This window comes from Grammomys surdaster, unplaced genomic scaffold, assembly GCF_004785775.1.
Source record: "Grammomys surdaster isolate TR1022 unplaced genomic scaffold, NIH_TR_1.0 204, whole genome shotgun sequence".
Classification (NCBI taxonomy): Eukaryota; Metazoa; Chordata; class Mammalia; order Rodentia; family Muridae; genus Grammomys; species Grammomys surdaster.
This window is the reverse complement of record NW_021604649.1, coordinates 1,302,940-1,314,698: the sequence shown is the minus strand read 5'-3', so window position 1 is coordinate 1,314,698 and position 11,759 is coordinate 1,302,940. Positions and strand designations below refer to the sequence as shown.

Sequence of the window (11,759 nt, the reverse complement as noted above, 5' to 3'; positions counted from 1 at the left end):
TTAATTCAAGAAGCACTCAAGGGAGGTAGATGCAGGTGGATGGATCTCTGAGTTTGAGGCCAGTCTGGCCTACAGAGCAAGTTCCAGGACAGCTAGAGTTACAACAGAAACTCTATCTGGAAAAACAAACAAACAAACAAAGTGCATAATGGAAGTAAGGTTGATTTCAATACATATTATACATTTGTGGAACAATACTCAATGTTATTTCCCAAGAGGAGGCACTTCAAAGAAATGATTTCTTTGCAAAAAAAAGTGAGCCTGAGGGCTGGTGAGATGGCTCAGTGGTTAAGAGCTCTGACTGCTCTTCCAGAGGTTCTGAGTTCAATTCCCAAGCAACCACATGGTGGATCACAACCCTCTTTAGCGGGATCCAATGCCCTCTTCTGGTGTGTCTGAAGATATCTGCAATGTACTCATATAAATAAATAAACAAATCTTTTAAAAAAGAGGTGAGTCTGAAATGCCAGTCAAAGTGTGGAAGCTCTGAACACATTAGAGGCAGATTTTTATTTTATTTTTGGTTTTTTGAGACAGGGTTTCTCTGTGTAGTCCTTGCTGTCCTGGAACTCACTCTGTTAGAGGCAGATTTTTGTTTGCTTGGTTTTGTGTGTGTGTTTAAAGATACAATTTTTATTTAATTTTACTTTAGAGACTGGGTCTCTCTATGTAGCCCTGGCTGTCCCAGAACTTACTATGTAAACCAGGCTGGCCTAAAGCTCAAAGATACACCTGCCTCTGGCTCCTGAGTGCTGGGATTAAAGACATGCACCACCACATCTGACTTGTTTATTTTCTTTCTTTTTTCTTTTTAAAAAATCATTTATTTAGCTTTATTTTATGTGCCTTGGTGTCAAGGTGGCAGGCCCCTTGGAACTGTAGTTATAGACAGATGTAAGCTGCCATATGAGTGCTGGGAATTGAACCCAGGTTCTTTGGAAGAGCAGTCAGTGCTCTTAACCACTGAGCCATCTTTCCAGTCCTACTTACTTGTTTTCAAGGGTGTGTGTGTGTGTGTGTGTGTGTGTGTAGGTATATACACATGAGCATATCAGATTTATCAGTTTCAGGCAGTTGTGAGCTGGCATGTGTGTGCAGGAACCTGAACTCTGGTCTTTAGAAGGAGTGGTAGGAACTCTTAGCTGTTGAACTAGCTCTCTAGTCCCTTGTTTTGTTTCACGAGACTAGGTCTCATGATGGAGACCACATTGGTCTCAAATTTGAGCCAATACTTCTGCCTCAGCTTCTAGAATTCTGGGATTAGTCTTCTGCTGTTGGTAGATCTTGATACGTGAGAAATGAAGTGAAATTTGCAAGTTTTTTTGTTTTTGTTTGTTTGTTTGTTTGTTTTTGGTTTTTCGAGACAGGGTTTCTCTGTGTAGCTCTGGCTGTCCTGGAACTCACTCTGTAGACCAGGCTGGTCTCGAACTCAGAAATCTGCCTGCCTCTGCCTCCCAAGTGCTAGGATTACAGGCGTGCGCCACCACTGCCCAGCTAAAATTTGCAAGTTAATTAGAGGTTACGGTCTAGATTCTCAGGGAAAAAAAAATCTTGGAATGGCAACTTTCCTAGAAGGCTTTACTTTTTAAAATTAAATACATTGTGTTTATTTAATTCTTTGGGTACTGGGACCAAACTCAGGATGTGGCACATGCTAGTCCCATTACCAATAAGCTACAGTCACACTTAGGATGTTACTTATTGCCTGCAGCCTCTATGCTCTTAACATCCAGAGGGAAGCTATAGAGGATTGTTCACATGGATGGTAGAGGCTTACCTAAGAAGAAGGAGCCAGGACAGCTATTTCTATAGGCTCAGCCCTAAAGATTACAAGGGGAGGAGAATGGGAGAGTGGTCCCTAAATAGTTAAATGGTGGGCAAGTCTGTGTGAGTTGTGTAAGTGGGCAAATAGATGAGGTTGAAATGTTAATTGGTGGGGCTAGAGAGATATTGTTCTGTGGTTAAGAGCACTGGCTACTCACACAGAAGAACCAGGTTCAATTCCTAGCATATGCACACATGGTGGCTCACAATGTCATTCCAGTTCCAGAGCATCTGACATCAGGTACGCAAGTGGTACATAACCATACATGTGAGCACAACACCCATACACATAAAATAAGAATATTTACAAAGTTAACCCAGGAGTCCTAAGTTGGTTTCCATGTCACATCTTTTGATGTCCCTCTTTGTCTCTTTCATATCTAAGCTGTTAGCGGTCTGGATTCTGCAGATATAGAAGTCACAGACAGTCGCTTGCCTCATGCCACTCTTGTGGAACATCGACCCCAGGTACTCAATGCTATGTCCTGTGTTAACCTTTTGCTTTTATTGAGTTTTAGAGCATCCTCTATAGCCCAGGCTGGCCTTGGAACTTGATAGGTAGACTAGGCTCTCCTCAAACTCATGGTGATCCCTCTGCCTTAGACTCCCCAATGCTAGGATTATAGGCATGGACTTCCTACACTGTGCTGCCTAGTCTTATGTCAACTTGACCTAAGCTAGAGTATCTGAAAGGAGGGAACCTCAACTGAGAAGATGCCTCCCTAAGATCTAGCTGTAAGACATTTTCTCAATTAGTGATTGATGGAGGAGGGCCCAGCCCATTGTGGGTGTCATCTTCCTTGGGCTGGTGATCCTAGATTCTATAAGACAGCAGACCGACTAGGCAATTGTGGCACACGCCTTTAATCCCAATAGTCAGGATGCAGAGGCAGTTGGATCTCTGAGTTTGACACCAGCCTGGTCTCCAGAGTGAGTTCTAGGACAACAAATGCTACACAGAGAAACCCTGTCTCGAAAAGAAAAAGAAAAAATAAAAAAGCAGGCTGAGCAAGCTATGGGGAACATGCCAGCAGATGGCACCCTCCACGGCTTCTGCATCAGGACCTGTCTCCATATTACTGCCCTGCTTGAGTTCCTGTTCTGACTTATTTTTGGTGTTGAACTATGATGTGGAAGTATAAGCCAAATAAATCCTTCCCTCCTCAAGTTGTTTTGGTCATGGTGTCTCATCACAGCAATTATAATCCTGACTAAGGTACACACCCAGCTAATTTATGTATACTCTTACTCCTTTTCCAGCATCAAAGGTATGAGGCTTTGGGTACATGTGTGGAGCCACTTCCAGTCACCCAGAATAAGGCAATCCATGCTTTGAAACTACCCAAGGCCACTGGCCAATTTTCTGTGGAGCTGGTCCGAGGTCCTGCAGGCTTTGGTCTCACTTTAAGTGGAGGTCGAAACTTATCTGGGGATGCTCCATTGGCCGTGCGTGGACTACTGAAGGATGGGCCAGCACAGCGGTGTGGTCGTTTGCAGGTCAGCTCCAAGCAATGGTCCGTTCATAGATATGGTCCTTATTCTTGCCCAGTCTCCATCTGCCCTTCATACAGCACTGTGTTCTTGCAGGCTGGTGACCTCGTGCTCTATATCAATGGACAGTCAACAAAGGGCCTCACTCATGCCCAGGTGGTGGAGCAGATTCGAACTGGAGGCCCCCGCATTTGCCTGGTACTCCAACGGCCTCAACAGATGGATGGCAGTAGGAGCGAGAAGGTTGAAGGAGATCAGAAGACAGGTGAAGTGGTGGATTTCCCAGAGAGGCAGAGATCAGAAAGGGGAAGGGGAGGTTCAGAGAGTGGAAAGGCTGCATCCTGTGTAGAAAGGAGCTGGTGGTCTCAGTGGGGATACTGTAGAGGTCCAGTGTCTGGATAGGGCTATATAGATTTCACAAAATGGTAAAAACTTCATAGATGATGCTTTTGAGGTCTTGGGAGAGGAGGATCCTGGTTAAAGCATTAAAGTGCCCCCCGCCCCAAGGAAAAGTCTCAGTCCTTAGAGAAGGCTGCACGGGATAATATAAAGACTGGAAACTCTGATGTTTGAGATGCGGTTCACTGGGGCAGTGCTTGCCACCTGAGAAGCCAGGTGCTTCCATCTCCTCTTTTAGGGAGTAGGGAGTTTACTCATGAGACAAATAAAGGGGGCTGGCTAGACAGCTCAGTAGATGAAGGTTGCCACCCAGCCTGATGACATCGCGTTCGATCCCTAGGACCCACACAGTGGCAGGAGAGACCTGATCCACACAAGTTGTCCTCTGACCTCCCTAGGACCCCCTCCCGCAATGTTTAAGGATTAATTAGTAACTGAAAGAGCAGGGAATCAAAGGAGGAGAGGTGAGAGAGAAGAGATTCAGAACACTCACACGGGGAAAGCTTCCCGGTTCAAAGGCTAAGGTCAGAGTTTGATGGCCTTTGGGCAATGATTTCTGTTGGGCATGGGCTAGTTTGAAGGGGTCTATCTGGAGGCGGGGAATGTTGAAGTTTGTGATGGAGTGACACCTCTAGGCCTTGAAGGGAATTGTCTCTAAGTGCTTTTCTGGTCACTCTTAGCTAAGGCCTCGATTTCCATTGTCTACTCCACTACCCAATCTAACCCCTCGTTTTGCTATCTCCAGATCGCAGCCCAGATCCTAGGGGAAGCAGGATGATAGAGTCTCGCACCATTTCCCCAGTTCACCACCGGCCCAAGACACGGACCAGTTCCGGACCTAGTCCAGAAGCAGTGGCTATTGACCACGTGGTTCGCGCAGCGGTGCACCCCGCAGAACTGGAAGACCGTATCCCTGGTACCCCTGGGCCCTGGCTGGTGCCAAGTGAGGATCGGCTCTCACGGGCTCTAGGAGTTCGGGGTGGGGGCGCGCAGCTCGCTCAGGAGATGGCAGCCGGAAGGCGGAGGCATTAAGCACCAATAGACAGCTCTGTGCTCACTAAGTGAGGTCCAACAAAGTTCTAGCAAGCCGGACCGCCAGGCTTTAAGCTTTTCCCTTAGAGCTTTAACCTGCTCTAGTACCTTCCCACTGCACACTGCACAGTGGACTGGTCCCCACCCCTTCAGGACGCCAGTGGTAAGGCCCTCCCAGAGCCCAGAGCGCTCGCACTCTACCACCCCCACGTCGGCATATGCGCAGCTTCTCCTAGTTCCTTCCCGGCCGGGAGGTAATAAAATAGCTGGATCCAGTTCTGACTTGCTAGGTGCTCTAGGCGGGGTGAGGCTTCCCAGTCCACCCTGGAAGGGAGGGGTAGGTTGATCTAGTTTCGATGAAGTCCCTTTGAAACCAACCGAAAGCTACGTGCAGCTTTCTTCATGCCTCCTCTTTATTTCTGCTTACTCCCCAGTTTGCTTTGCTAACTCCTGCCCTTCATTCATTCATTTCACTCTCGGAGTACCCACATTACTGCTTGTGACGTGGGGAATGCATAAGTGGGCCTGTTGTGGGCGTGTCCCAGTAAGCTTAGGGTACCCGCAAGGAATTCTTCTGACCCTTAGCCGACATCAAGATAGCAAATCTAGAAGCTTGGCGCCTTCCTCCACCCAGAGTCTGTGGTCTCCCACTTCCGGCTTGAAAAAAACTAACTTTAACCGTGGCATGTAGACTGCTATCCCAGGGACGTGGGCTGGGGCCCTGGATCCCACTTTGAAGCAGAGCGGGGAAGGTGTGAGTCAGCGCCCCGGGTAGGCCAGGCTAAAAAGGGCTGTTAGAAGAAGTCTTTGGGCCACGCCTCCCCTTTTCCTTAGACGGTGACAAACTGCACCGGGCGGTCCCGGTCTGGGACGAGACTAAAGTTTCCTCCACCCTGGGAGCTGAGTCCTACTGTCAAAAGCGTATATAGACAGAAGACTCCAACCCGGGAAGCCACAAAGCAGGAGCTGCCCAGTGCTACAAACGTCCAGTCACCTTGCTGTTAACCACATCCTGAATACTCAATCCCATCCCCCAAAGAGGGAAGTTGTGGTCTGAACAGGCAACTTTCGCCCCTATAAGGAGGATGGGGGGGAGGGGAGAAATGACAGGTCCAGAGTCTCAGGTAGCAGTGGGGGTGGGGTGGGGCAGACTGCAATCCAAACAGGGACAGCTAGCAGCTGGGGTATAAAGAAGTGAACACTTGAAGTATTAGTGTGTGGTGACTTATGACTCAGAGTACAGTGGGAGTATGGTTCCCCAGAAGTCAGGAAAGGGTTCTAGTACACAATTCCTAAACAGTCACACCCAGGGAACTAATATAGTAACCTCAGCCACCGTTTACTTAGTTTAGCTTTACCCTGTTACTAGCTTTAATGGGGGTTTTTCATTTTTATCTAGTTACCTCCCTACTCAACAACTCAGATCATTTCAGAAAGGGGAAAAATGAGGCCCAGAGATTGCTAATAGACCGGAGGGGGAGAGCTCAAAGGGAGATTAGTTAGAGCTCGGTTTGGAAGCCTTTCATCATAATCTTACCAGTATTTGACAAGTCCCAGTTGAACCTCGACTGTATACCTGTTCTACAGTGATGCCAGGGAGCTGGTATAGTGAAAGCAGACCAGTGTCACACAAGAATGACAAGAATCCATAAAAGATAACTTCCAAGAGAAGCGATAGTAACAGATTTTTTTTTTTAAAAAAAAGGTTATGGCTGGATATTGTGTATTCCTGTAATGTCTCCATGTGGGCAGCTGAGACAAGAGGGTCACGAGTTCTAAGCCATGCTGAGCTACCCAGTGAGAGACTGTCTCAAACAAACAACATCAAAGAAAAAAGAAAGGGACCGGCTATACTGTGGGAGGGGTGGTGGGCTGCTGGTCTAGGTTGAAGCTGTAGCTTTTGAAGTGGAACCTGAAAGACCAGAAGCCAAATGAAGGCAAAGCGGTGGGGGAAGGGCACCAATAGTTATGAGAACGTCAAGTCCAGAGGCCAGAGCTACATTTGTCATGTTCCACAAGTTCAGGTATTTCTTCCTGCTTGAATGCAGGTACTCGACACTGGGGAAAATGTTTCAACCTTTCCATTACTCAGGCATCTTCTCAACAATGGCAATTGGAAAAGGGAACCCCTTTCTTAATTTGGCAGGAACCTATGTTTGAGGTAGGGCAGGCACGACCCTCGGTTGAATTCTGGCTGGCCTTTCAGTTGATTGCATTACACTTGAGTATAAACCAATGTCCAGAACACATTGGGGATTGGGGGGAGGGTGTACTGATTTCAGGTAACCAGGCACAAGTCTCAGAGTAAGATACTACGGTGGCCAGGAGGAATTAATTAATTGCTCAGAAACACACCTCAAGATGTCAACTCTCTTACCCAAAATTATACTCGAAGACCACCTCCCCCTTATCTTGCCCAGCTCTCAGCAAAAATGTGTGCTTTCCCCAGTCTTCCCCCCTAAAGCTGGTTTGGCCAAGTCTCTTCTCAGAACCAGAAAACTGAAGTCCAGCACTGAGGCCGAAGACTTCTCTGGAATTACCCAGCACAGGGTAATGGCTGCCTAGGATCGAAGCAGATTGATGATAGTCACTAGTATTCACCAGGTTGATCACCAGGTCCCCTTCCCACCCAGTCTTTGAGGCACTATCGCCACCACTGCCCACTGCGCTGTCCTTTATAACCAAACTCTGGAAACTGACTGCATCCCGCCCACCCCAGTTTGGTACCAGTTGACTACAGAACCTGACCTGACCCAATCAGAAACACCTTTCTATTTTTATTCATGTCACTTACTGTGATCATTTACACCAGATCGTGGATGTAATTAAGTCTAAATACCCCAGCTCGTGCCAGTTAAGTAATATATAGCAGTGGTCCTCAACTTTCCTAATGCTGACACCCTTTCGGTTTTTCGTGTTGTGCTGACCCCCCCCAACCACAATAATATTTCCTTGCTACTTCATAACTCTATATTTGCTGCTGTTATAAACTCCAGTGTAAGTATCTGTGTTTTCTGATGATCTCAAGTGACCCCTGTGAAAGGGTCGTTTGACCCCAAAGGGGTCCCTACTCACAGGTGGAGAACCACTGCTCTATATGCAAAGGGAAAACTTTCTAAAATTCAGAGCACTCCGAATTCAGGAAACGTACCTGGCCTCGAGAATTTCGGGTTTAAACAGGGCCCCAACCACCCTTTTTTTTTTTCCAGCTAAGGACAGAGTGACTCTATTACTTCTTGGCCTTTTGGCTAAGATCAGAAGTAGAAAATCGAGTCACTCTCTTCCAAAGCCAGATTTCCTCGGTAGCTCTTTTGGATTAAAAAAAAAAAAAAAAGTAAAGGGTCTACATATTCTTGCTCCTGGTACCTGGAGTTTCCAGGCACCTTGAAGATAAGGCAGTGTGCGGGACCCGTATCGTCTTCAGCCGCAGGGCAAAGGGGGCTTCCGGGGCGGCCTTCACCTGGCCCGGCCCCCTCCGGCCCCGCCTGCTTTGCTAGGCGCGGTGATTCATTCCCTCCTTTGGCCGGGGGGCCCCCTTCCCGGCCAGACAGCGGGACACACGGCTGGGTGTGCAGCGACCTCGAACCCGTGAGCCAGAAAGCAGAGCTTCTGCGTCCCAGGGACTCCAGCACACACCATGGCGGACTCGGAGCGTCTCTCGGCCCCCGGCTGCTGGTTAGCCTGCACCAGCTTCTCGCGCACCAAAAAGGGAATTCTCCTGTTCGCTGAGATTGTGAGTGTTCCCGGGGCTGAGTGTGGGTAGAAGCCGGGTGTTGCAGGCTGGACCACTCACTACGGGACCCGTTTCAGTTGAGGCAGGCACGTGGTCCAGCTGCTTGCTGCTTGGCAGTGGGGTGCAGGTGGGTGAGTTCGTGGAGGAGGGTCGAAGCCAGCCAAGGTGCAGGGCGTTTGGTGGGGCATGGGCGAAGGGGTGGAGAGCTGGTGCTTCACTGGTGAGGTGAGTTCTCTATAACTAATGTTGTGGGCTGTGGGTGTGTGGGTGCGTGTGTGGGTGTAGACTCATAGTGGTCGGAGAGAAGGGGTCCCGGGGAGTGGGAGCCTCTCGAGGCAGGGCGTGGCCGGCCTGGGCACTAGCTGGCGGGCTGGCAGTGCGCCCAAAGGCGGGGGCTGTTGGGGTGGGGTAGAGCTAGTCCCCTCTAGGGTAGGGCGTTCCACACTTCGCCAGTTCTTCCTTGCCCATTTGGGACTGGATGGGAGGTCCTTAGCTCTTTGGATGGTTATAGAGAACCTTGGTTTTCCATCCCCCCCCTTCAAGTGGGCACCGCCTTTGGGTCACTTATAAAAGAGGTGCGGCTCCTTTAACGGAGCCCTGCCCTTCTGGTGTTAGTCTCACCCCTTCCCAAAGGGGTTGCCTGGGGAACCGAACGTCCCTCCCCCTCAAGGCATGGACGCTGGCGCCACCAGCGCTCACAAAACACCTGGCAGAGCCACTCGCCTCAGGGAAAGGAGAACTGAAGCACTTAATTCTGCTCTTTTCTTACTGGGTGACCCTGGGCAAGCCACTTAACCTCTCTGTGACTCACTTTCCTCGTGTGTAAAATAAATGTACGTAGCTCCTTAGATCCTTGTGAAACACGACTTGTAAGGCTCTTTAGACAGTGCTGGGAGAACAGTGAGCCTGCCAGAGGTGTTTCGCAATTATTGGATGTCAGTTTCTCACTCCTGGTAGTTATTTGAGAAACTTTCTCACTCCTGGTAGTTATTTGAGAAAAATAATGGTTTTTGTCTTTCTCCCCCAACCTCCCCAACTGTCTCTGCTGAGTGGGTGGAACCTAGGGCTCTTCACATGTTAGGCAAATGCTCAGCCACTGAGCTATGTCTTGGAAAGTAGATTTCCTCCTCTCCTCCCGTGGATATTTAAGTTTGAGATCTCTCTTTTCTAATTTAAACCATTGTTTTTAACCCATGGCTGATGGCGGTCCATTGTTACCCCCCCTCCCCCCAGATACTATGCCTGGTGATTTTGATTTGCTTCAGTGCGTCTACTGCATCGGCCTACTCCTCCCTGTCGGTGATTGAGATGATCTGTGCTGCCCTCTTATTTGTCATCTACATGTGTGACCTGCACTCCAAGCTGTCATTCATCAACTGGCCTTGGAGTGTGAGAATGGGGCCAGCAGTGGCGAGGTTGAGCATGGGGTGGGAAGTTGGAATGGTCTACCGCTCCGGGTTCTGAGGTCACCTTTTTCTCTGTCCACTTCACAGGACTTCTTCAGATCCCTCATAGCAGCCATCCTGTACCTGATCACCTCCATTGTTGTCCTTGTAGAAGGAAGAGGCAGCTCCAGAATCGTTGCTGGGGTAAGGGCCCAAGAAACAGATCCAAAGCTCTCGGGATTTACAGCAACACCTGGCCCCAGCAATGAGTTTTATCTACCGAGATCATTTGGTGTAAAAACACCGTCCTTTGTCAGACACAGATCTTGTGAGAGACAAAGGCAGCCCCTTTTTTCAACATGTTAGGCTACCATCTGCTAGAACTTTGTCTCAAATTGTAGTAAGAAGCAAGCCCTCTGCATATGGGACAATGCGGGTGGATGTTCGTTCTGTGCTGAGAGGTACTAGGGGGATGCCAAGGTAGTAAGTATTCAGACTCTTGACCATTCCCTGAGCTTTTCCTGGCTTTCTAGCATGAGGCTGGTGTCACTAACCTACACGGGCCCCCTCCCTTGGAGGCTGAGTAGGAATGCCCGCCCTCTAATCCAGTCTCTTTACTTCTATCTTTCCAGATCCTGGGCTTACTTGCTACGTTGCTCTTTGGCTACGATGCATACATCACCTTCCCTCTAAAGCAGCAAAGACATACAGCAGCCCCCACTGGTAAGTGTGTGTGTGTGTGCACGTGTGTATACTTGTGTGTACGCTGAGAGCAGAAAAAAAGAAAAAGGGATTCTGTGGGTGGCTCAGGAGCACTGCGGAGCCCCAGTTCAGGCATAGAGTGGCGGTAGCAAACACCTTTAATCCCAACACTCTGGAGGCAGAGGCAGGCTGATCTCTGAGTTCAAGGCCAGCTTGGTCAATATAGTAAGTTACAGTAAGTACATAAAAACTTAAAAAAAAAAAAGAAAGAAGAAAGAAAAAGGAAAAAGAGGCAGGTAGATTTCTGAGTTTGAGGCCAGCCTGGTCTACCGAGTGAGTTCCAGGACAGCCAGGGCTACACAGAGAAACCCTGTCTTGAAAAAACAAAAAAAAAAAAAAAAAAAAAAGAAAAAGGAAAAAGACCTCCTAGGGAAAGATATGACTGCCAACTGTGTCCCTTATTGATTCTTAATGCCTTTTGTGTCGTGAAATGTCATGTGTCAGCGTTTCTGTCTGTATAAACGAGCATCTAGATTCATCAATGCTTTCTTCCTCGTGCAGATCCCACAGATGGTCCGTGATCGTCCTTCAGCTGTCTCTTGCTACCTGTCAATAGCTCTTCCATCAAAACCTTCCTCCTATCGGGCGGTGGTGGGGCATGCCTTTCCTCCAAGCATTCAGGAGGCAGAGGCAGGTGGATCTCTGTGAGTTTGAGGCCAGGGCAACACAGTGAGATCCTGTCTCCAAAACAATACCTCCTCCGGTTTCCACAAGTCTCCAGCCAATTCTCTGACCCCATTGAAAGTGCTTATGGCACAAGAGATTGAACCTAGAGCCATGTGCATCCTAGGCAAGCACTTTCCACTGAGCTACGTCCCTGTAAAAGTGCCTTTATTGGGAGTTTTGTCTTCCAGCCTGCCAATCAACCCACCTGGGTGTGGTCACCTTTATGGGTGTGCCTAGATTCCCTTTTGCTCTGCAGTACCAGCAGCCGACGTGAGTTCTGCTTGAATCATATCCCCACATAAGCTACAAAATGAGTGACCCACTACAAATAACCTTTTTCTCTGTGTGGGTTGAGCTGTGAAGGGCTAAATAAATAAAAGTATTGTTAAAGTCTACAATGAATAAGTTAATTTTTTTTGATCAAATGTATGTGAGCATCAGGAGGAGGGATATTGAGGTAAAACCAT

The 11,759-nt window shown here is 48.4% G+C and overlaps 2 protein-coding genes across 2 annotated transcripts in view; both read left to right on the top strand.

The window, feature by feature from the left end:
• Nucleotides 1-5,021, top strand: part of Magix (MAGI family member, X-linked) — a 7,270-nt gene extending 2,249 nt beyond the window's left edge. The window contains exons 3-6 of the mRNA XM_028770848.1: nucleotides 2,210-2,292; nucleotides 3,085-3,321; nucleotides 3,412-3,580; nucleotides 4,460-5,021. Coding sequence (XP_028626681.1) covers nucleotides 2,210-2,292; nucleotides 3,085-3,321; nucleotides 3,412-3,580; nucleotides 4,460-4,746 — 776 coding nt within the window. The 3' untranslated portion in view covers nucleotides 4,747-5,021. The remainder of the gene's footprint in view (nucleotides 1-2,209; nucleotides 2,293-3,084; nucleotides 3,322-3,411; nucleotides 3,581-4,459) is intronic.
• Nucleotides 5,022-8,219: 3,198 nt separating this feature from the next.
• Nucleotides 8,220-11,687, top strand: Plp2 (proteolipid protein 2). The gene is made up of 5 exons (XM_028770850.1): nucleotides 8,220-8,479; nucleotides 9,713-9,868; nucleotides 9,973-10,068; nucleotides 10,497-10,587; nucleotides 11,128-11,687. Exons 1-5 carry the CDS (start codon nucleotides 8,384-8,386, stop codon nucleotides 11,145-11,147), a joined length of 459 nt encoding a protein of 152 aa, XP_028626683.1. The 5' UTR covers nucleotides 8,220-8,383; the 3' UTR covers nucleotides 11,148-11,687.
• Nucleotides 11,688-11,759: the final 72 nt, after the last annotated feature.